The 25,477-nt window shown below is 40.7% G+C and overlaps 1 protein-coding gene across 3 annotated transcripts; it reads right to left on the bottom strand.

The window, feature by feature from the left end:
* Positions 1–145: 145 nt before the first annotated feature.
* On the bottom strand, positions 146–25,422 carry dnaaf11 (dynein axonemal assembly factor 11). Of its 3 annotated transcripts, XM_088345460.1 has the most exons (12): positions 23,658–25,422; positions 19,097–19,264; positions 16,522–16,599; positions 14,760–14,932; positions 12,674–12,837; positions 12,475–12,615; positions 8,679–8,756; positions 8,548–8,613; positions 7,958–8,027; positions 7,541–7,636; positions 5,900–5,991; positions 146–454 (listed from the first exon to the last, which is right to left on the bottom strand). In XM_088345460.1, exons 1-12 carry the CDS (start codon positions 23,665–23,667, stop codon positions 277–279), a joined length of 1,314 nt encoding a protein of 437 aa, XP_088201586.1. In that variant the 5' UTR covers positions 23,668–25,422; the 3' UTR covers positions 146–276. The 3 variants fall into 3 exon arrangements, with proteins under 3 accessions (XP_088201586.1, XP_088201593.1, XP_088201600.1); XM_088345467.1 differs by lacking the exon at positions 7,958–8,027; XM_088345474.1 differs by lacking the exon at positions 7,958–8,027 and having other exon boundaries at positions 416–509.
* Between the last annotated feature and the right edge of the window lie 55 nt (positions 25,423–25,477).

The raw sequence follows: 25,477 nt of genomic DNA, 5'->3' as shown, positions 1-25,477 counted from the left end.
CATTTTTACTTGTAGTTTTGTCATTGTTTTGTTATTTGGGCAATTGAAAAGAACAAGACAAGAAATTGTGATAAAGAAAGAAGCAAGAGCAAAAGGGAGGAGCCAAGTCCCAAATGGACTCGTCGCGAAAGAACGCCCAAGCAGGAAATGGCAAATTTTTATTTTTGGGGGGTGACTTTCATTTTATGCCAGATTGTTGACCGACAGGTGCCTAAAAAAAGGGGAAAAAAAACTTGACAAGTCTTGCTTTCATCTTCAGTTTGTCAACAGTTTCTCTTAAAGGAGCGGCGGCACGTCAGGGTCGTCCACAAATCCTGGTGAGAAAGGGGGGGAGGGTCTAGTTGGATGTTTGCTGGAAGATTCCATTGGTCCTTCAAGAGGGGCCCGGCGGTTCACGATGTTGGCGATGTCCACGATAGTACTGGGGTCCACTTCAAGCTTCTCCCTACGGGGGCTTCAAATGATACCTAGGATCAGTCAAGTACTCTGTTTTCCTGCCTAAGGTGCACCTAAAAAACACAAATTAGCCAGCAATTTCAAAGTGCGCCCTATAACTCGGAGCGCCCTCTATACCGCAAAATACTGTGGATACGATCGGAAATGGATGAGTATTTATTCGTGTGCATTACTACACAAGGTTTGACAGTATACTACCATATTTTTGCAATGATTGATCCATTAAGAAACACAGCTGACCATAATCATGAAACGTTTTATACAGAGGGAATCAAACCCAGGTCGTGGTGGTGAGAGTGCCAACACTTAACCACTAAAAAAAGGCGACAGGAAGTTGCTTTCTATCGCCAACAAAACCTCTCCACCTGCTAAACTTGCTCTGGAGTCGCATGTAGGTCTTTGGCACCCGGTAGCCGGTCCATTTTTCAAAGATGTTTGATAATGGAAAAATATGTGTTTTCTGTAAAATGGAAACAGAATACATTCTTAACATTTTCTAATGAATATAGATTGATATAGTATGTGTTTTTTTTCTCATAAAGTTGTCAGGACCAGAACAGAGACCGGACCCACTTGCGTGCGTTTCTCTTAGTTTTATTGGCAAGAAGGGAAAGGATAGTACACACGATCCGGAGATCACTGGTTGCGGGGAGCAGGTTGCTCAGACGCGGAAGTGGCGGTATCGAGAGCGGAAAAAACAGGTCAGTAGCCGGGACGGGGAGCAAAAATCGTGCTCGAGATGAGAAAAAAGGTTCGGAGCCGGGAAACAGACGGGAGCCAAAACAGGAGTGAGTCAGGGTCGAAAAGCTTGCCTAGCGTAAACTGAGGATCGCAGACGGTCTGACAACTGGTGACAGAAAGACGGGGTTTTAAATAGTGACAGGGAGCCAATCAGAGTCCGAGGCAGTTGGCGCCAAAGGAGCGGGCACAGGTGCCTCGCATCAGTAATCATGACAAAGGTATATGTAAGGCTTTAATCTTTTGCGGCTTCAGACATATCTTCGGGGAGTATTTTTTGGTCAATAATTGCTGACTGAAAAATACATGCAGTTTTCCATAAGGTCCACGAGATGGCGGCAAAGTATTCAACACGGTTGTGCATTATTGGGGCCAGATTATTTTTGAAAATATCATACCTGTCAACCTCCACGGCTCCATGCCCATACAAACTGACGTATTTTCCCTTACAAATTACAAAATAATCTTACACCATATATATATTTTTTTTCAGAATGATGCATGATGGGAAATCCTAGGCGGCAGACGCATGCGAACAGTAGTATCAAAAAAAAATGATACCGAGATAGAGGCGACCGCGGCGAACTTGTTAGACTTTATTGATTTGCCGTTTCGTGATAGTTGGTGTTTACTGGATGGTACCCATAATTGACAAATTTGCGTTTGTCGTAGAGATTTCCATGTACGTCGTACACGTCTTAAAATGCATAATAACAGTACTTTGTACGGCAAAAACGTACAGGTTGACACGTATGAAATATGTAAAAATGTTCATGAAGATGTCAAACAAATACCCGAGCCGGTTAATTGGGTTTGTCATTAGATTTCAATGTATTATAGAGCATTCAATAAATAAATACACCTTTCTACTTCACAGGACATTTTGGAGGGCAACACCCGCAAAAAAACGAGGAACTACTCGATTTAAGGTTGCCGAAAGACGGCGTGACACAGCAAGGAAGCCGGAATTAGCGATCTGGAGCCGGCCAAGAAAGTTTTGTCCACGCAGCGGCTGGCCTCAGCGACATTTTTGTAATTGAGTTGTCGTGACAGCTCGTCCGACTTCTGTTCAGCGTCACGGGAGCGTGTTAGGCGGCGAGTGTCACGATTGCCGTCTTAAAAGCTCGAATGCCTGCCGGCAAGAAGATAAGATGCAAGAAAATCCGCCTGGATGTTCCCCGACACCCTCCTACAAGGCTGCGGATAATCCGGGAAAGCACCTGAGCGGCTAACAAGAAGAATACGAGTAGTCGTTTCTTACTCCTTGATGGATAGGTGAGACGTTCGGTAAGGTTAGCCGAATTAAAATGGTTAGCTGAAAAAATGGCCAAAAATGTTTTACTCGTGGTACTGTGAGTAAAAATAGTGTGGTGGTGAGACAGAATGGAATGCCTTTTCATATGTGATCTACATAGGCTTGAGGGGGTAAAGGATCACAATTAACAGTGTCATGTAATTCTGACAAAAAAACAAAATGTAAATATATTCCATGTATGCGCGTTTGGCACTAGTGATGAGATAATGGACATTTAGTGTCAGGACCAGGACAGAGACAGGACCCACTTGCGTAGCGTTTCTCACAAGTTTTATTGAAAGAAAGAGAAAGAGGGTTGCGCCCACGATCCGGTGATTGTTGGACGCGGGGAGCAGGTCGCTCTGAACGCGGAAGTGGATCTTCCGCGACTAGCGATGGCGGTGTCGGGGAACGGAAAACGGGGCACCAGCCGGGACAGGAGAGCAAAAACGTGGTCGTGGTCGGAAACAAGTTGTAAGCCAGGAAAGGAGCGTAGACGTGGTCGGGACAAAAGAGGTCGAAAGCCAGGACGGTAGAGTAGACGTGGTCAGGATCAAAAACAGTTTGAAGCCGGGGGACATACAGGAGCAAAAAACAGGTGGGAGTCTGAGGTTTGCAGACAGACTGACAAAAGGGGACAGATAGGAGTAGGTTTGAATAGGGACAGAGAGCCAATCAGAGTCCAAAGCAGTAGGCGCCAAAGGAGAGGGCACAGGTGATGTATATCGGTAATCATGACATTTAATACATTTGATTGATTTTTTTAAATTTTTATTTTGTAGTTAATAGTTGTTCAAAGTCCACTGTACGATCAATGTATTATTATTTAGTGGAATGTTTTACTTAGCCTAGTAGATCTGCATATTGTCAAGACGTCGGACATCCCCACTTCAAACAAGTAAAACTTCAACTTGGACACAAGACATCCCAGAGTATGTGGGAAATTTAGAAAGTGAACATTTTATTGGGTTTTTAATGTCCTCTTTATGTAAACTAAAACAGAGCGTAGCAAAACAGACATCTTGTCTGCCATGTGACAGAGAAAGTTTTATTTGTGCTTTATAAACTATACACTCGACCCTGAACCGCCTGGGTGTCCACAGAGACAAGCAGACAAGCCTCCTCTTTAGCGGGGGCAGAATCCAAACCTGAACTGAAGATGGAACAGCTGTTCTTTTTCTCCCCTATAATGCATGGATTGTGCAAGGTTGGAAAATGTCAAGAAATTTCTAACCGACTGTGTCCCGTGTTGTGAACTGAATGGGAAGATGTTCCAGCAGGTAATGAGCAATCTGCCACCAGTGCGATCCCAACCTTCAAACCTGTTTGAATACACCACCCTTGATCTCTTTCGCCCCTTCGAGACAAAGGATGCTGTGAAGAAGAGGACAGGAAAGAAGGTCTGGGGAATTGTGTTGTGTTGCATCAACAATCATCTGAGAGCTTCCGCCAAGCTTACTCTCTCTTTGTGGCTTTGAGGGGTCATCCAAGGAAACTGTGGTCAGACAAGGTAACCAACTTCATCGGAGCTAAACCCGCCCAACAAGCCCTACACAACCTCTTTGCTGCCTTGAAGAACTCTTCCATAGAAGAGAAACCTGCAAGAAACGGAACCAAGTGGGTTATGAACCCCCACCCTGCCAATGACCACCGTAGAGCACCTCGTGCGGAAGGTTAGCTCTTTCTTGAGGAAGTGGCACGGCCTTCCACCAAGCCTCAGCAGTGTACGAGGAACGACAAATTGACTCTGCCCTTCCGCAGTCTGAAAGAATAGTTTATGGTTACCCAAGCAAGAGAGGTGCTGCTGTACAGGGACTCGAGTGACAGCAGAGTCTCCTAGGCTGGCATACAGGTGAGGACTGGCAGGAGGTGGTGCAGTCAAGAGGCAGTCAACCAGTCCCACATGCAGCACAGTGAGCTGGTGGGAGAAGTGGCACAAGTGTTCAAGCGAAGGAAAAGCACCTGTTTATCCAGAAATAGGTTCGGCAGGAGTGGAGGAAGTGCACTGTAGTAGGACAGTAGGAATCAGGCAGTAGGGGACGTGGACCTGTTGGGAAGAGGCAGCTGGCCAGAAGATTTCTTGGACAGAGCTATGGCGATCTGAGTCGCACTGGATCAAGTTCCTCATCCAGTCGGTCAACGAGGTCTTACCAAGCCCATCCAACCATCACCACTGGGAACTGGCAGAAGACCCTATGCTCACTCTGCCATAAGGTCGGATCGCTGGCGTCATGACTAAGTGCTGCGAGTGATTGCTGAGGCCATCAGCATGGGATTATTGACCAGCAAACACCAAAAGTCAGCAAGATAGTCCATCACCTTTGTCATAGCTAGGGAGAAAAAGCAGCAGAACCAGGTGGTCTTCTGGCAACAGCACAGGACTGGCAATTGATCTCTGGAAAGAACATCGCAGTGACCACACTCACACCTGACATCGTCCTTGTATCAGGAATAACAAGGCAAGTGGTCCTGCTGGAATCGACTGTTCCCCAAGAAAACAGGATGGAGGAGGCTTTTGGAAGAAAGAGAGCCAAGTAGGAGGAAGTGACAGGTGAATGTCGAAGCAGGGGATGGAAGGCCTGGTGCAATCCCAAAGAGGTCGGGTGCAGAGGATTTGCCGGTCAGTCTCTCATCAGGGTACTGAAAATGCTCAGAGTGAAGGGAATGCACAACGGGCGAGCCATCAGGAACATCACCGACGCAGCAGAGAGGGTGTCCTCAAGCGGGGAGACACGTGTTTACAAGCTCTTAAGACACAAGCTGGGACTTGGGTTCCCCTGGGGGAGGGTGTCTGTCATGAGACCTGAAACCCCCAGTAAACCCAGGTGTCAACACTGATGATGTGTCTTAAGATGCACCAAAAGTGTATATTAAAACTACTCTGTGCTTAACATTTAAGCCACTACCTGACCTTGGTCTCTTCAAATTATTTTTTCAAAGTAAGATTGTTCATTTAACCTAAACAACAATTAGTAATTGTATTCATATTATGTTTATTCTGTCTTTTTTTAGCATACTTGGCATTGGAGTAATCCAGAAGTCATCAAAAGTAATCAAGTTACTTTTATCCTTTGTTTTTCTTTTTATAATTTTGTGTTTTTTTTTCAGTTTCCCTTTTTTTGTTTGGTTCACTTTCTAAATAATTAATATTTTTCAAAATTCTTACCGCATTCTAATTTGCATTGTTTTTATTTTTAATGTATTTATTCTATTTTAATTGCCATTTTTTACTCCTTGAAAAGACGTTGCTATTTACAATTTTATTATCATTATTTAAATATATTTTTTGCTATCTAGGCTTTAAAAACACAAATGATACGTTCAATGATCACTTTTAGGGTAGGAAAATTGTAAAATAAATCACATTGCCCTTAAATGCTCTTTTTCCCTAATTTCATATAAATGTTTTACCTTTTCTTGTTGTCGGGTGAAGTATGACGACATTGACGGCCATCTTTGGAGGGGCGGGGGTTAGCCTTGGCCGGCTTGATTTCGCCTTCAGCCTTTGAGACAAAACACGATAGAGTAGATTGTTGGCAAGGATTTTGGGAGAGCTTTTTGGTAGAATTGGAAATTTTTCAAACTGATTGTACAGTATGTGCAATTGTAGTAACCTTTTTATGATTTTAATCCATTAATTTTAGGATAATTATATTATTTCATTAATTCCCCTCCTTTCTTTCATTCTTTTTTTCCTTTCTTCTTTCCTTCTTTTCTCACTGCTTTCACCCAATTTTTCCTTCCTTCCCTAATTTGTTTCTGTTATCCTTCTTTCTTTCCTTCCTTTCTTTATTCTTTCCATCCTGATTTCTTCCCTTCGTTCCTTATTTTTTACACTTCCCTTCCTTACTTTTTTTCTATGCTGCATTCTTTCCTTGTTTTGTTATTTTCCTTTTCCTTTTTTTAAATTTCCTCCCTTTTTACCCGTTTTCTTTCTTTTCTTAATTTCTTCCTTTATTCCTTACTTCCTTATTTACTTTGTTCATCCCTTTATTTTTTCACTTTTCCTTCCTTATTTACTTTTTTCTTTCTTATTTCCTTCTATCCTCACCGCTTTTACCCTATGTTTCCTTACTTCTTTTTCTTTCTTTGTTTCTTTCCTTTCTTTCTTATCCTTTCCATCCATATCTCCTCCCTTCATTCCTTATTTTTTCTTTTCCTGCTTTTCTCCCTGTTTATTTATTTTCAATTAATTCCTTTCTCATTTTTTAATTTCCAGATTATTTTCTTTCCTTTCTTATTTCCTTATTCCCCTCCTCCCGCCTGCCTTTATATTTTCACTTTTCTTTTCTTATTTACTTATTTCTTTTCCGCTTTCCTTCATTTCTCCTTTCTTCATTCCTTTCATATTTTGTTCTTCATTTCCCTCCTGCTTCCTTCGTTACTTTCTTTATTCTTTTTTACTTTCTTATCCTCTTCCTTATTTCCCCCTGTTTTTCTTCTCATCTTTACAGTAATTCCTTAATTAAATCCTTTCTTTATTCTACCCTTTATTTCTTCACTTTTATTTCCTTTTTTACTTGTTTATTTCCTGCTTTCCCTCCTTCCTTCTTTTATTATTTTCTGTTTTTCGTTCTTATTTCATTCCTACTTTCCTTCTTTCCTTTCTAATCTCCCTCATTGTTTCCTTTTTTCTTTTCTTTTTTTCCTCTGTACTTTCTTATTTCTTTCTTTACTCCTTGCATACCTTCATTACACATAGATAGATAGATAGATAGATAGATAGATAGATAGATAGATAGATAGATAGATAGATAGATAGATAGATAGATAGATAGATAGATAGATAGATAGATAGATAGATAGATAGATAGATAGATAGATAGATAGATAGATAGATAGATAGATAGATAGATAGATAGTTAGTTAGTTAGTTAGTTAGTTAGTTAAATAGATAGATAGATATTTAGATAGATAAATTGATCGGGAAAAGGTGTATACATATTTATGTCAAAGCAAGTAGCTTCTTTTTACCTTATACGGCGCAGGGCCATGGAAAAAGGTCAACAGGCCACATAGGCCCCGCGTCATTGTTTGGATACCATTACGTACCGTGGGCATGATGAGCAGCAGGTGCCCCGTAGTCTGCGACCTCTGCGCCGTAGAGCTGTCGGGCTTGACCTCAGCCGGCAGGACCAGCTGAAATACCTGCAGGATAGATCTGAACTGGATCAGATGCAAACGGCACACAGGTGGGGGGCACGGGGGCCACTCCCCCCAGCCCTAGTTCTGACGCTGCAGAAAAATACTGGGCCGACTCAGCATCAAATATTTGCATCGAGGCAACGCCGATGCCGCTGCTCATTTCTATGTTGACAGTGATGCGACTGCGGTGACGGTCACCGTGACAACGGCAGGGTCTTGTGTGAGTAAGTCCATGGTCACAGCTGGCCATCGTCGCCATGGTGACAGGCATGCAACTTGACCCCCTAATTAGATACTAATGGCTGAGTCGGGGTCGATACTCACTTTCCCTTTGACCACGACTTTGACGTATGTGGGCTGCACATCCACGTCCATCAGGGAGGTGTCCATGTGCCTGTCAAAGGGGCGGGGGGGGGTCACTTTTTTACCTTTGAAGGAAAACATTTGAGACGCAGGGATTGGCTAGTACCGATACCAGAAGCAATTGTATTTCAGGACGTGAGAAGAAACTTGAAAAAGGAGAAATAAATCATAATATTGTTTCTGGAGCAAAATCGGTATCAGAAGTATTATTGGTGTAGGTACTTGGCATCGATCACTCTCATTACTACTACTGAATAAAACAGACTCCATTTTCACTCTTTCACATTTTTCCATTGCTAGTTGCTTCATTCTTCCCTGCTTTCCCATTAGCTTTCCTTCTTTACTTTATTATTTCCTTCCTTCCCCAATCATTTCCTTCCTCATTTATGTTTTTCCACCCCTCTTTTCCTCCTTTCCCTCCCTTCCTTCCCTACCTTCTTTCTTTAAAACCGATTTACAGTTTTCAGAAGTCGGAATCGGTGCAAACGTCTACTACCAAATATGGATTCGACCAAAGTGGTATGGAACACCCCAACATTATCAGTTTGCACCTGTACACCGCCAGGTCCAAGACGATCCTGTCTTTGTGGTCTTCTTGTGTCAGCAGGAAGTCCAGCCTGCAAAGTGTCCGTCATCCATCAGTAGAAGTTACACGATAAGCTCAATGTGCTCGTACTCTTACTTGGGCTCGTTGACATTCAGCACTCGTCCATCAGCCGTTATCAGGGTCCTCGGGGGCTTGGCCGTCTTCTCGTTGCTTCTGCGGGGAGTCAGGGACACGTAACACCATCAACGGACATACTTGAGTGCAGAATCCACAATGATAAATTCTTCTGCCTGGAGGAGGGGGCGGTCCTTCACCCCACTGACCGCATCACATTAGTGCCGGACAATTATTCGATGTTTGGCCGTGAACGCAACACCAATGCAGCTGCTGTGGTCTTCGTTTCACCTTTTTGTTGATTGCCGTTGCGTCCGTGGCGAGAACCCTGATCGGCGGGTGAAGGGTGGCCCTCCGGTCGAGGCCTCGGCGTTGTAATTCGTCGCCGTGACCGATGAGGGGCTAAAGGCAATCGGAGCCATGACACCCCCAAACGACGTCATCAGAAAATACAGGTTGTTTCCACATCTCACTTCTAGTCAAGTCATATTTATTTATATATTTATTAAATCACAAGGAGTCTCAAAGGGGTTGCACGGACCACAGATTATTGCAAACTACAGACTATTATGACACCATCCCCTGATCTAAACCCCACATGAAGGCAAGGAAAAACTCAAAACCTCAACATAAGGAAAATAAAGAAACCTTGAGAAGGGACTGCACATGAGGTAATCCCCCTTCCAGGATGACCAGGCTGCCACGGATGTTGCAATAACAAATAACAAACAGATATTCTGACACTAGATGAAGATTTTATTCATGTCACTGAATAAAACCAACAAGTCAAAGAGAAAAAAATGGTTACATTTGCGACGCTTATCTTCAATAGCCTCCTTCAAGCATTGGGCAGTGGACACCCTTAACTGGTTGTATGACCTTTCACCCAAGATACATTGAATGTCAGGACCAGAACGGAAACAGGGCTCAGTTGCATTACGTTTCTCACAAGTTTTATTAAAGGAAAGAGGAAGGGCTGCGCCCACAATCCGGTTTTCGCTAGGCGCGGGAAGCAAGTCGCTCTCGTACTCAGATTGTGATCTGAACACGGAAGTGGATCTTCCGTAGCAAGTGATGGCGGTGTCAAGGATGGAAAAACATTATCGATAGCCGGGACAGGAGAGCAAAAAAGTGGTCGGGGTCAGAAACGGGGTGTAAGCCGGGACGGGAGAGTAGACGTGGTCAGGATCAAAAACGGGTCGAAGACAGACGGGGGCAAAAAACAGGTGGGAGTCAGGGTGGAAAAAGGCCTGCCTGGTGTTAACTGAAGTTCGCAGACGGACTGACAAAAGGGGACAGACAGGAGGGGGTTTAAACAGGGACAGGGAGCCAATCAGAGTCCAAGGCAAGTGGGGCCAAAGGAGCGGGCACAGGTGATTCACATCGGTAATCATGACATTCAAGGAGATGGGATACAAGCTAAAGAACAATATAGAAAACGACAAAATTAGAGAAAACCTGAAGGCCTTTGAAGAGATGAAAAAAGAAGTTACTTAACCAAGCAACTCCAAAAGCTTGACACGTACATCAATCCAAGAAACGTGGGATCTTGGTACCACATTCAAGGGAATGAAAGACCTTTAAACTGTCTTGCTTTGGTGAACCGAGAGAAATGAAAAGTCGCCACACTAAAACAAGGTCCTAAACTGAGAGGGAAAGCAGTCTGCATCAACGAAACCTGACCAGAAAAAAATTGGAAATTGAAAAACAAACAAGAGGACTGAAGAAAAGACAGTTGATATACAAAACCTGGACAACCACTGCTAGATTTTTGTTAAAACCGACTGCTGCAATCCAGGAAAACAGAAAAACAAGCAAAACAAGCTCATCGAATCAATTGAAGACCTTCGAATGAAGTTTAAATACTATAATAATAATAATAAAAAAAAAACACTTCACAAGTTCAAGATATTTACTACAAAAATATTTCACTATGGACCAAAAATGTGGAACAGTTTGGACTTGAAAGACTTGCACTCGCATTTCCAAGAGAGAATACAGATCAAAGCTGACTCATTTTCTATTTCTTACTTTTTTGTTATCATGGCTCTTCTCATTGAAATCGAAGACAAAATTGGGAAATCATCCAGAATAAGAGGGAGATGGCAAGGCGAGGGGAGAGAAAGAGTTAATGAAAGGAAAAGAAATGATATCAATTTATTGAAGTCCATATCATTTACTGTACAGTACATTTTGAAGTTTTCATGATATGATTTATGTTACATATAATACCTTGTCATAAAAATTAGATTACATGATTTGAATTATGTCAAGTGTTTAAATTGCCAAGTGCACCTCTGGTTTTTTCCCGCCAGCCCGTTTTTTGCTTCAGATTTTTTCGATTGTTTATCAAAGCTGTTGATTGTGACCTTCTATCTGGTGATCATTGGAAAAAATGTCAATCAATCAATAAAAGTACAATGCTTTTTTTTTTTTTTTTTTTTCAAAAAATTGGCTCCAATGCTACGTCTCATGTGTTTACAAGATGTGATTGTACACGGCTTGCTAAAAGCATCGATTTACACTACATACAGATGGATACAACTGTTGAATTTTTGTAGTAGCCGCAGAGAATATAAAGGAAATTTCCCGGGGAATTCAACAAATATACTTAAAGGCTTTTTGAGCGAGTTAACTGGAGTTTGCGTGGATCATTTGTCCCAGTACTGTAAGTGGCACAGTGCTTTGAAGCAGTTAACTTTTGACATTAAATAATTTCACAAGGCTTTTTTAGCGAGTAAGCCAGCTCGGTGGCCTTGGGGGTATGGCGCCCGCCCCGAGACTGGGAGGTTGTTGTTCAAGCCTCGGCCGAGTCATACCTAAGACTTAAACATTGGTACCCGTTGCCTCCCTGCTTGGCGTTCAGCATTAGGGGTTGGAATTGGGGGGTTTGGTCACCTAATGACTCCCAAGGTTGAGCGAGGGGGCTGGGAATCCCCTCCTCTGAATCAATCTCCCCAAAAGAGTCAGAAATGACTCTAGCCTCCTCCCACTAGGGGGATATTGCTGTGGTATATATATATATATATATATATATATATATATATATATATATATATATATATATATATATATATATATATATATATATATATATATATATATATATATATATATATATATATATATATATATATATATATAAGCCAGAGTTTGCGTTTATCATTCGTCTCTGTACTACAAGTCCCAGAGTGTTTAGCAGCATCAAAATATCCAGGATGAGGGAAACTGCAAATCAGATTACTCGAATTCTGTGCGCGTTTACATGGATCATCAAAATACTGTACCCCCAGATAATGGGGACCACAACCCCCGTGGAATTAGAAAATCCTCAAATAAACCCCCCCCTCAATTATGACATGCTCGCAGCCGGTTCCCAATCGTATCGACAGTTGACAAGGGGTAATGGATCCCAGCCACATGGATGCTGTTCGTGTTAGGCGAAAAAAAATGGAAAAAAAGATATCCACCACACGTGGCACAAATTTTCTCTCTCTGGCCCTGTCGTCATCACTAGTCGACTTGGGATAATGGATCACGGACCAAAATGGCACACTTCAGTGGCCTGAACCAAAAAAAAGTGTTTTTCCGGCCCCTAATCTCACTGAGCAAGAAGGGCACGCATCATGACAAAAGTACCTTCTGACGGTGAACACTCGCAGTAATATGGAACTGGGGATAATGGATCCCGATCGCATGAGTGCAGTCTATTTTTGGCAGGAATACAGTGAAATAGCCGCATGACCCGATGCATCGACATGGCTCAATTCTTTCATATCTCACCCCAGGATTCCCAGAAAGGAAGTGTGCCACTCACTTGTCTTTGTCTTTGCGTTTGGCCTCCAGGTGGCGATGTGCTTCCAAGCGTGATTCCGGTGTGAATGGACACGGCGTGTGCCAGAACTCCTTTTCCCGACGTTCCTCGTCCGATTGGCTAGCCTTCTCCTCCTCCTCCTCACTACAACAAATTCAAACAAAAAAAGGAGAAAATACCTTTTTGGGGACACATTTCTTACCTTCTTCTCGTTTCCTGGGCTTCCTTTGTCTTGTCCTCTTCTTGCTGGTGCTCGTTCTTTCTCAGGTATTGGTCCTCCTGCTCCAGGATCTGCCTCCTCAGTTCCTCTAGGCCCTGACTGGCTTCGATGCGTTCGGACCGAGTCACCTCAGTGCCGTCCAGACACTGAACATGTAGACCACGAAAACCATATTAGAACCAGAAAACCTGAGCACCAGGGACAGTAAAGGTCCCCCAAATTTAGATTTATTTTCTTTAAACTGAACTATGCTAGGCTTGTTGAGAAATGGCCAAGACAACATTTAAACACCCCTTCTCCATTCTTTCTTTGACCCTGCCGTTTGAAGCCCTCTTTAACCAGACCATCATTTATCAAAACCCAACTTGGCTCCTTGGGTTGAAATCCAAACTTTTGGTGAAAAATAATACACCTGAAGCCCTAGTTTTGAATTGGAAATCCAACTTTCAAAACTGAACGTGAGATTGGAATCACAACTTTAATTTCAGTCATTAAAACTGATTTGGAACTCTAAAAGTTGTCTGAAAACACTAATATTTAAAAAAAATGCTTCAAAGATAGCTCTAAACTCTAATCATTCACACTATGATAGAAATCCAAACGTATACCCAAATCTATCAATTAAAACCCTAACCATTGCTTAAGGGTGAGTTTGAAACCTTAACTTTGAGTTGGAAATCAAGTTGGAAGAACAAACCAAAACTTGAAACAGTAACCATAATTTAAATTGTTACGGCTCATTTGGGATTCTAATTGAAACTTAAAAACTTTTTTTCAAGAAATTCAGACATTGTGTGGCTAGGCTTACTTGAACCCTCAACCTGCTTCGAAACCCTAACCCTTATTGGAATTCAAACCTATACCTAAAGCTTCTTTTAAAACCATAAACATTGCTTAAAAAGATTTATTGATTCAACTTAAATCTAAGTTGGAAAAGGCAAATCCAATTTTGAGGACCATACTCAGGCTTCTTGAAACCGTACCCATACTTTAAAACATTCAGACTAATTTAGGATCTTAATTGACACTCCAAAAATTATCTCCAAACCTTAACCTTATTAAAAAGAAGAAACAACATAGAGCTGCAAAGCTGACTTCAAACCCCAAAACTGCTTTGAAACCCTAATCGTGATTGAAATTCAAACCTATACTTAGAACTCACATTTGAAACCATAACCATTGTCTAAAAACTTTAATATAAAACCATGAAACTGTAACCAAAATGTAAGATGTTAAGATTCATTTGAATCTTAAATAGTTGTCTCCAAACTATTATCATATTTAAAACCCCACCATTGTGTTGCAAAGCTAACTTTAAACCCCAATACTGATTTGAAACCCGAACCCTGATTGAAATCCAAACCTATACCCCAATCTATCAATTGAAACCATAGCCATTTGCATAGAAAGCTTGTTTAAAAACCCCAACTAAGTTTAAAAATCCAACTTTGAAGACCAAACTCAACATTCTTGAAACCATAACCATAATTTAAGGTATTAAGACTGATTTGGGATCTTATTTCAAACTGCAAATGCTGTCTCCAATGCACAATCGTATGAAAACATTGTTACATTGATTTGTAAGGCTAACTTTCAAACCCAATCCTGCTTTAAAACCTTAATCATGATTGAAATCCAAACCCATATCACTAAATTGTCATTTCAAACTAACCCTAACAGTTTCTTAAAAAGTTTTAGCTAAACCATTACCTGGTTTGAAACCAGACCAAAATTTAAGATGTTAATACTAATTTGGAATTTTATTTTAGACTCCAAAAGTTATCTCCAAACCTTAACCATATTAAAAAACTTAACATTACATAAATTTACACCTCTCTCTTGCTAACCGTGATTGAAACCTAAACCTTTACCCGGAACTATTATTTGAAACCCCAATCATTGCTTAAAAACCTTCATTTAAAACCTTAAACCTGCCCTAAACCTAAACAAAACTTCAAACATGAAAACCATGAGGCTCTGACGACCTAATTCCATCCTGAAATCTTAATTCTAAACCCCTAGAAGAGTTTGAGAGGCCATTTTGTCGGGCTGGTGTTCGAAGCCTTACCTTGAGCTGGGGTAAGGCGGCCACGACGAACTTTCGGTAGCCTTTAAAGGAAGTGCAAGGGTTGCCCACAAGGAAGAGCTGGCGCAGGTGGATGTTTTCTTTCAGACTCTCCACGCTACTCAGACAGGCCACAAAGTTCACTGTCAGGTCCAGTTTTTGCAGATTCTCGCAGCCTACCATTTTGAAACATGACATTTTATTTTGAAAATTAGAGTATTCCGTCAAGATTCAGATGCATTAGAAAGATACACAATGCAGTTTTGGGGAGAAAAGCCATAGAACTATCAAGGTCAACAAAATTTGATTGTATTATGAGCCCAATTGTATTGTTTTCTAGCCCACCCCCTGTCATAAGTTAGTTCATCCATCCACCCATCCATTATCTGCACCGCTTATCCACAATAGGGTCACGGGGGTGCTGGATATATATATATAGATATATATATATATATAGAAAACTCCGGTTTCCTCCCACATTCCAAAGACATGCATTTTCAGGTGGATTGGCCGGTCCAAATTGTCCCTGGGTGTGAATGGGCGAGCGAGTTGTCTGTCCCTGTGTGCCCTGCAATTGGCTGGCAACCAGTTCAGGGTGTCCCCTGCCCACTGCCCAAAGATTGCTCGGATGGGCTCCAGCACCCCTGCAACCCTACTGAGGATAAGCGGTGCAGCTAATGAGAGAGAGAGAGAGAGAGAGAGAGAGAGAGAGAGAGAGAGAGAGAGAGAGAGAGAGAGAGAGAGAGAGAGAGAGAGAGAGAGAGAGAGAGAGAGAGAGAGAGAGAGATAAATAGATATTTCTAAAACAAAAATACTACTACAGTAGAGCTACAATACAAAAATACAACTACAGAAATATTACAACAAAACTACTGAAAAGAATACTACTACTAAATAATTACAACAAAAATACAACTACAGTAATGCAAAAAATATACTACAGATATAGGACAAAAATCTACTGTGAAAATACTACTACAATACAAAACACTTCTACTTTACTACAAAATACTACTACAATAAACTACAAAAATAAAAATACAGTAATAGCACAAAAATACTAGAAAAATACAACTGCAGAAATATTACAAAATTTAAAAAAAATACAACTATAGTAATACTACAAAAGCAAATATATAAGTAAGTGCTTAAAACAGGGATCTTATATATTATTTTGTTTTCATTGTGTTTTAAAACCAATGTGATGAAACTAAACTATTTCAAGGTACCGTAAATGTAAAGAAACATGACATGTAGATGTCAGCATGTATATTTATTTCCTAAATGTAAAAAAATGACTATGTCCCCAGGATTGGCCCCTTGGTTTAATTTTCTAACCTAACGTGGCCCATGACTCCAAATACTCACCCACCCTTGCTTTATGACTTAAATGATTTATGACTTAAATTTATTCAAATGAGTAGTGAAAATGACGACCAATGACTGTGGTTATCCAACCTCTAAATAATACAGGATTCTGGATGTGTTACTTCTACTTTTAATAAATTCTAAACCACACATGTTTTTGTTTTCTACTGGGAATTATTTTGGCGATGCAACGCTGCCCTCTACTGGAATATTTTTCGCTATGACAACTGTGAATGCGGTTGATCTGTGCAGAAAATCGCACTGGACGCAAATTTCCGTCAGTGGTAGTGAAGGTTTGGATTGCCAAGAATCAATTTGGTTCGCATCATTTTTTTCGCGACAGGTCTGATTTTTGCGCCATTTTTATGCTTGTATGCCGCTCCGCTTCTGTACGCACCTTGCAGGTTTTCAATCACTTGTATGTTGTTCAAAGCCAGGTTCAGATACTCGAGCTTCTTCAGGCGCCCAACGTTCTCTGCCGGGAAAAATGAGATGACTATATTATTACTCTGTTACAATTATGCTTAAACTTCATTCAAAGATATCAAAGCTACTCTAACATAAGCTCGACTACACATTCTTGTTGCCACATAGGATAGGATAGGATAGGATAGGATAGGATAGGATAGGATTGGATAGGATAGGATAGGATAGGATAGGATTGGATAGGATAGGATAGGATAGGATAGGATAGGACAGGATAGGATAGGATAGGATAGGATAGGAAAGGATAGGCTAGGCTAGGATAGGATAAGCTAGGATAGGTCAAGGCAGGGCAGGGCAGGGCAGGACAGGGCAGGACGGGACAGGACGGGAGAGGACGGGACAGGACAGGGCAGTACAGGATGGGAGAGGACAGGACAGGACACAGCAGGACAGGACAGGTTGGGATGGGCCGGCCGGGCCTGGACGGGACAGGACAGGACAGAGCAGGACAGGACAGGACAGAGCAGGACAGAGCAGGACAGGACAGGACGGGAGAGGACGGAACAGGACAGGGCAGGACAGGACAGGTTGGGATGGGACGGGATGGGACGGGATGGGACGGGATGGGACGGGATGGGACGGGGCGACTCAGGACGGGACGGAACAGGCCAGGCCAGGACAGGACAGGACAGGACAGGACAGGACAGGATAGGATAGGATAGGATAGGATAGGATAGGATAGGATAGGATAGGATAGGATAGGATAGGATAGGATAGGATAGGATAGGACAGGATAGGATAGGATAGGATAGGATAGGATAGGATAGGATAGGATAGGATAGGATAGGATAGGATAGGATAGGATAGGGTAGGGTAAGGTAGGATAGGATAGGATAGGATAGGATAGGATAGGATAGGATAGGATAGGATAGGACAGGACAGGATGGGAGAGGACGGGAGAGGATGGGACAGGACTGGACGGGACAGGATAGAATAGGACAGGATAAGATAGGATAGAATGGCCTTTATTGTCATCATACAGACGTGCGACAAGATTGGGAGGCTCCTTTGTTCTGTAGAAAAGTTAAAAAATTAAGATAAACACATTAAAATATGTAAAAAGTTGAAAAAAAACAATACATTAATGATATCTAGATATGTGTAAGTTCCTGGGGAGTTGTGCAGGTAACTGCATTTACAGAGGCAGTAGTATTGTACAATTTCACCCATGCATTAGCAAACACTTGATTTAAAATGAACAAAAAGTGGAAGAAAACAGGATATGTCTGCTACCAACTGATTTTGACGGAACAAAACACGAGAGAGGACACAGGTGACATACTTACATCTTACACTTTTTGAAACAAAAAAATTTGTCCATTCTTTCTTACAAAGCAGCTCAAGTTCCTCAAAATTTGATGGTGATTGTTTGTGTACAGAATTATTTTAGATCTGTCCATCATTTTCGACCCGATTGAGGTCTGGACTTTGGCTTGGCTTTATATTGTTAGTTTTAAACAATTTAATTGTAGATTTTGTTTTATTTTTAGGGTCATTGTCCTGTTGGAAGGTGAACTTGCGCCCCGTTCTCAAGTGTCTTGCAAACTCCAACAGGTTTTCTGCCAGAATCACCCTGTATTTGGCTCCATCCATCTTCCCATCAGCTCTAACAATCTTCCCTCTCCCTGCTGAAGAGAAGCAACCCAAAAGCATGATGCTGCCAACACCGTGTTTGACAGTGGTAATGGTATTTTCAGGGTGATGCGCAGTGTTGCTATGGCGTCAAAAATAACGCTTTACATTCAGCACAAAAATTTCAATTTATTGTCTCATCTGACCAGAGCAGCTTGTAATTTGTGTCTCGGATGTAGCTTTTTGCAAACCCCGAATGTTATGGCTTTGCCATCAGTTTTAGTTATGTGCAAAGGCCCTTTAAGAAAATACCAGGGGAAGTTAGAGAGCGTAGTGCGTGTGCCAATCAGACATAGGAGACAGCTACACATGTTTTCTAGCTATGTGTAAGATTCTGAAAGAGCATTCCCTTTTCACTGTAGCCTCATAGAAATATTTTCCACTATGCGGACGTTAAACACCTGTCATATAAAAATGGGTCAAAACCATCCAGGCGTTTGTGACTTTTATGTGGAGGTGTTTAACGGCTGGATAGTGGAAAAGGATTTCATGAGGCCGGAACGACAAACGGGCCTTCTTATGGCATTCTTTTAGAAAGGCCATCCTTATTGGCACTCTTCAATAAAGGGAAGATTCATGCGTAGTTTTGCAAGGCACTGTATGTTGTGTTTCAACACCAACCAGCTCTAACAGGACAAAACATGAAAGAGGGATAACGCAGGATATGTTGGAACACTAACTGGCTCCAACCAAACAAAACATAAAGGTTTTTCTATTCTTCACGAGAGCTGCATATACTCACAACAACTCTTTGCGACATCAAATCTATAAGACGTCAAATTCTGCTGAAAGCACCAAAACGCAGAACATGAAAGTATAGTAAGTACAGAACATGTAGATACGAAGCTCCTCACCGATTTTGGGGATGAGGTTGTTCTGCAGGTAGAGAATCTTGAGATCTCTGCACCAGCGCTCGATGTGCTCGATCCTCTCGATGTCCTGCTGGTGCAGGGAGATCTCCTCCAGGGAAAAGATCTCGCACTCGTTATGCTCAGCACGGCGACGAATCAGATCTTCTGTGACTGCAAATGTACACGTTTAAACAAAAAGAAGAAGAAAACGGCGGTCCATTTTTTTGTCCCACCCCCCGTTCTGTGACACCAAACAGATGGTTATTTATTAATAGTGAAGGATTTTATACACTTGACTATAAAGGATTTTATACGATTGAATACAAGTTACATTTATTGAGTGCAATGAAGATTTTAACCGAGTAGGCTTAAGTTCAATGAGCAGTGAAAGTTCAGGGCACCCTGGCCTGGCAGGAAATATTGTTTACAGGTATGGCGGGAACGGGAAGTAAGACTGATAAGATAATCAGCGCATCCAGACGCAGAAAAGGCCCTGATGACGGAGGACGGCTCTCCGTTGTTTTGGTTGGTCCAGACATCGCGGCGCTCCGAGATGGTGGAGCCCAAAGGGCTTCGTGGGCACGCCCATGGGAGCAGCCGGCACACCATCTTGCGGAAAAACGTGTGCCAAGAGAAGAAAGGCTGGAGAACTTCAGAGGAGGCTTGACAGAGACTCGAGCGTCACTAATTCGGCTAATTCGGCCATATTCGATGGAGTTCAATTAGTTAAATTGTTTATGAAATTAAATCTGCCCCCGTGTAAAAATGTCGGCTTTTTCTCGTTCATCTTTTCCATCGAGAAACGAGCGTGCATTCTTAGGTGAATGTAGGTTTTGTTTGGTTAATGGAGTCAGATAACTAATTCGAACAATTTGGTAAACGGTACATTTTAATATTTAATTCCCAACAATAAATAATGGTAAAATCCATCTAAAATAGTTAAATATATGAAGGAGACCACTAGTTCTCAAATAGTCTTACTTGAGGACTCACCATTCTACCCTGATGACAAACTGTGACCGAAAATTTAAAAAGTCCACTTCTCAGATTAAGCCAACGAAAGGATTGTGCAGTTAAAAGTAGAGAGAGTAGAATACAGTATGTTCACCGAAATGACCAGCAAAACCAAAACCTTTTAACGTCCCGCAAACACTCACATGTAAGCAATGTTCCCTGTAATTTTCCAGGGGTCTGAGCGTTCACACAAAGTCGGTGAGCAACGCTTGAAACAACAGTGAGCAACCATAATCCCAAGTGTGGCAAGATCATTATCAAACATGTCCAAAACTTGACATCAAGTTACATTTTGCTGAGTTTCCGGCAATGTTATTGCAAAATTATTTTTCTCTTTTGAATGAATTAACTCATGTACTATTGCAAAGGTTGTACAGCCTACAAATGTTGTTTGTTCTTTCAATTCTTTCACAAGATATCCATTTCTTTTTATTTCCTGATATATTTTGTTGCATAATATTAACATTTTTGGGGGCTTATTTAGTCGGTTGCAAGATACAAAACTGTACTTAGTCACATTTTTGAGTGGAAGTACAATGTTGGCAACAAGATTACTTGATATAATTGGAAATTATTTGAATGCAACACAAACTTTTTCTTCTTTTTTCCGTGTTTTTTTTTTTTTACTGTTACTTTTTTCTTTTTGTTCTCTGTTTACTTTTTTTCTACATTTCTTTCTTTTCGTTTTTCTGGCTTATTTCTAAATGTTTCCTTCTTTTTTTCTCTTCCTTTTTTTCAGCTTTTCACTACTTTTTCATTTTGATATTTTTTTCGTTTTTGTTCTATTCCCCCTTCCTTTAAGTCATTTTGTGCATAATTCTACATAATATTTGCTCATGTTGGGATTAAAGAAGCAAAAACAACCTGAAGAGCCGTTTAGGACCCTTGTACGCTGGCTAGATTTTCTTGTGCACTGAGAATGTGCGAGCAGTGCGCAATTGCGCACGCGCGCAGTTTAGAGGGAACACAGCATATAAGCCTATGTGGCATCAAAGCGACCCCCAAAATGTATTTATTTTTCACCTCACCTCATTAGCTGCACCGCTTATCCTCAGTAGGGTCGCGGGGGTTCTGGAGCCCATCCCAGCAATCATCGGGCAGTGGGCAGGGGACACCCTGAACTGGTTGCTAGCTTTATTATTTTTTCAATTACAGTCGTTATGTCAATTGGGTTGGCTGAAATTCTCACAGAAATCCAAGGGCAAGGTGGCCAAAGGACTACTGCTATCATCTGGTGAAATGGTGAATTTCTTTTGGTACAAATGTACTTTGTACTGCAGTCACATATCATTCACTTAACGGCAAAGGCCGAGGGGCCAGTTAAAATTTGATCAAGGGTCTTAACCGGCCCCAGGCCCGGACTTTGGACATGCCTGCCTTAAAACAAGGACTAACAGGCTCAGAGACAGCATCTACCTCAGGGCCATCACCACCCCAAACAAGACCACAAACTGGGAAAACATACTCTTATCTTGCGAATCCTTTTTGTTTTTTCTTTTTTTGTCGCTGCCAAATGTTATTGCACAAAACGCTGAAAACATATACCTTGTGAATTTGTTACTAGTAAATGTTATTGCACTTCTTTCCATTGCACTATTGTAATGATGCACTATTCGTTTTAATGCACATACATTGCTCTATTATTATAACTGTTTGACCATAGAGCGCTGTCTAATCTTGTTGCATGCAATGTTTACTACGTTTTTATCAATGACAATAAAGACAATTTAATAAAGCCCGCAATTCATCGAAAACAGGTCAGCGACCCACAAGTTGAGAAACAGCGGTTGACCACCGGAACATGGCGTCCCTGCCTTGCAGCATTTTCACTTTACAGTTTGGAATCTTTCTTTTCAGCCACTCTTTACAGCATTTTTCCCACTATACAACAAAGTAGTTATTTTACATAGCAAATTCAAACATTGCTGCGTTTGTGTACATGTTAGGTTACATCTCGGAGATGGCTGTCTGCTATCGGTTGACATCATGTCAAATGTCACGGTTGCCATGGCGCCCAATTGGCCCCGCCCGTGTGGCGCCAGCTGCGGCTCGTTGACAGATCGGCTTTATGTCTATTTTAAGCTCAGCGCTCTCACGCTTCCTTTGTCAGCCCGTCAACGAACTTCTGCCCCGCAAGACCTGGGTTTCGACACAATCCTGTTCCTGTTGGTATTTCCTGTCCGGTATTGTTCCCGTTTATTTTGTCCTGTTTAATTTCGGTTCCCAGTTTTGTTTCCGTCTATTTTTGTCCTGTTTATTATTTCCTCCATTTTTCGTAACTGTCTAGTTTGTCCTGTTTATTTTCGATATCCTGTTTCATTATCTACATGTTATATTTCTTTATCGTTGTTTTTCGATAGATTAGTTTCATCAAATTGGTTTTAAAGCAAAATAGTACACTAGGTCCCTGTTTTTAGCACTTAATTGGATGATTAGTTTTGTTGTATTATTGTAGTTGTATTTATTTATTTATTTTTGTAGTATTTATGCGGTCAGATTTTTGTAGTATTATTGTAGTATTACTGTAGTTTTATTTCTGTTGTATTTCTGCAGAAGTGTTTTTGTAGTATTTCTGCAGTATCTCTGTAGTATTAGTAGATACATGTAGTATACCTATGTCGGTATTTTGTAGTAATGATGTAGATGTAATTTTGAAGTATTTTATAGTAGTATTTTGTAGTATCAATGTAGTTGTATTTTTGTAGCATTTTGACTGTGATATTTCTGTAGTAGTGTTTTTGTATGACAGCATTACTGGAGTGGTATTTTTGTAGTATTTCTATAGAAGCATTTTTGAAGTATTTTGTAATAGAATTTTTGACGTACTTCTGTAGTGTTTTTGTAGTATCGTAATCGCACTAGTAGTACTTTTGACATACTTCTGTAATATTTTTCTAATATAATTGTTGTTGTATTTTTGTAGTATTTCTGTTGGAATTTTTCTGTAGTAGTTCCTTAGTATTTTCATTGTATTTTGTAGTATTTCTCAAGTATTTGTAATAAAGTGAATTTCCCTTCGGGGATGAATAAAGTATCTATCTATCTATCTATTACTGTAATTTTATTTTCGTATTATTTCTTTTTAAAATATTTTTTGTCGTAGTAGTTTTGATTATGTAATAACGGTTGTAGCATTTTGTAGTATTTCAATAGATTATATTATTCTCAGAATGAAAGCAAAACAATATTACGTCCCCGTTTTTAAACACTAAATTGTAATGAAGTTTTGTGGTCATTTTGTTGTATTTCTGTTGTGAACACAAAAAGGGACTATGGCAACAAAAATGGTAATGAAAAACTTTTTTTTTATTCGCAATACTTGATTTACTATAGTTTATATTGTCACTATATTTTGACCATTTTTATGTTCGGTGGGCCGAATGAAAAAGCCTGACGCCCACCAGTGAGTTGCTAAAATTCTGGGTCTGCAATCCTTCTCTTTGTTTGACATATATGCTTGATTATTTTTCGAGTAAAATCAGTGAATTTATTTTGAATTTTAAAATGTTCAATAAAATTTTGTCTGGCGAGAAAGAAAAAAAGCACTTACTATAAACCATGCTTCGTCTTCGTTGTCGGTCGTTGCCATGGAAACCAATGCTGGTGTTACGTTCACGTGCGCTGGGTAACCAAAGTACCACTTACAGAAGACGGACAGTACACACAAACGGTCTCGTTGACTAGCACCGAACTCTGAAAAGCTTATATTGTGTCTGTAACTGTCCCAGGGTATATAACACAGTGTTTGATTGTGATTTTAATGGACGTCTGTGTGTAAAATTAGTTAACAACTGAAGGAAACCAGTGACAACACAAATAGTGAATAAATCAAGCATCACAGACTTTTTTTAGTGAGAACAGAAGTAATGATTGCCATTTTAGCCCCAAACCGAATTTTCCGTTCAAACTCGGGCTTATTTCTGGCCAAAACTAAGACAAGACTAGAACGTCTGTATACCATTGGAGCATCAACCGTGAACCATATTTTTATTCAGAAACTGCTATTATTTTTAAACAACTACTTATTCTTTGAGGTTGGGGTCAAGAATCAATTTTCTATTCAAGTTTGCTCCTTTTTTTCCAGATTATAAAATCTGTTTTTAACACCCGAGAGTAAAGGATCTAAGTATATATTTTTGGGTGTCTGTCCATCAAAGAAAAGAGGGAAGGAGTTTGGATATGACCAGCATCTTTCACAGGCAGACAAGTTTGTTACACTAGATGTGGAAAATACCCCAAAAGCTGACTCAGCACTTTTGGTTTTGCTGACTCAGCAGCTTTCCCAGAAAGACATTCTACTCTCTCAGGCCGGAACAAGTTTGGCCGAGATTCCAATCTTTTACAATGAATCGGGTAGGTCACGCTAAAGGTGAATTGTTGGGTTTATCCCTTAACCACACAGGTTGTAAGGGGCACCGTTTCCTGTGGCGTTTCTTGGGCAAGTACAGCCCGGTGGTGCCCATATTTCTCCAGGCCACCCGGGTGATGCTCCAATGGTATACAGACGTTCCAGTCTTGTCTTAGTTTTGGCCAGAAATGTGCCTTATACTCCGAGGCAATTGATGTTTGAAATGACTAAAACAATATTATCAGTATTGTATACAATTTCGTTGCTTTTGCACTGAACCGCAAGAGAGCGCTTCATTCGTGTGTCATCTATTACTTTTACTACAAAACCTGTGATTTTTCTAAAAAGCAACCTTTTCATTACGACAAAAACCAAATACTTTATGGAAAACCCGTTTTTAGATGAAAGATTATGGATTAATTTTCCTTTTGGAAGGCTTTACTTTTATGTAACTTTAAAGGGACACTGTAATATTTGGCCATTAGGTGTTTCTGTATTGCGTAGCACAAGCAAACACAAGTGGGAAAACACATAATGAAAAACATTAGCACCAATCTACAAACTAAATACTTTAAACTTTTAAGTATTTTGTTGTAAGGGTTTTGACTTGTGCTTTAAGCTTTACATGTCTGTACATGTCTGATACATGTATTTGCTTCCAACAGTTAAGGGTTAATAAAGTTTGACTGACCTGACATTGTAACTGTAGCGCCTTATAGTTGGGTGCGCCTTATGTGTAAAATATATATATTTTGGGGGGATGTGCCTTATAATCTGGTGCGCTTTACAGTGCAGAGAATACAGTATATGTTGTGTAAAGTAACGGTAATATCTAGTTTACATTTTCAGTTGCAGGAAGTTCTTCCCATTACAATTTACCACTTGGAAACGCCAACATCAATTTTTGCATGTCCATAATCCTTGACGTAATCCTTCGCACTAATACACATTTCAAAATTCCCTTGTTAAGTCGTAGTATGTACCCGTCGTCTAGGGTGCGACATGTAGGGGTGATGACGATT

This window comes from Urocampus carinirostris, chromosome 1 (genome assembly GCF_059441175.1).
Source record: "Urocampus carinirostris isolate Australia breed hairy pipefish chromosome 1, RoL_Ucar_1.0, whole genome shotgun sequence".
NCBI lineage: Eukaryota > Metazoa > Chordata > Actinopteri > Syngnathiformes > Syngnathidae > Urocampus > Urocampus carinirostris.
Note: the sequence above shows the minus strand (reverse complement) of the source record. Positions and strands in the feature narration are given on the sequence as shown.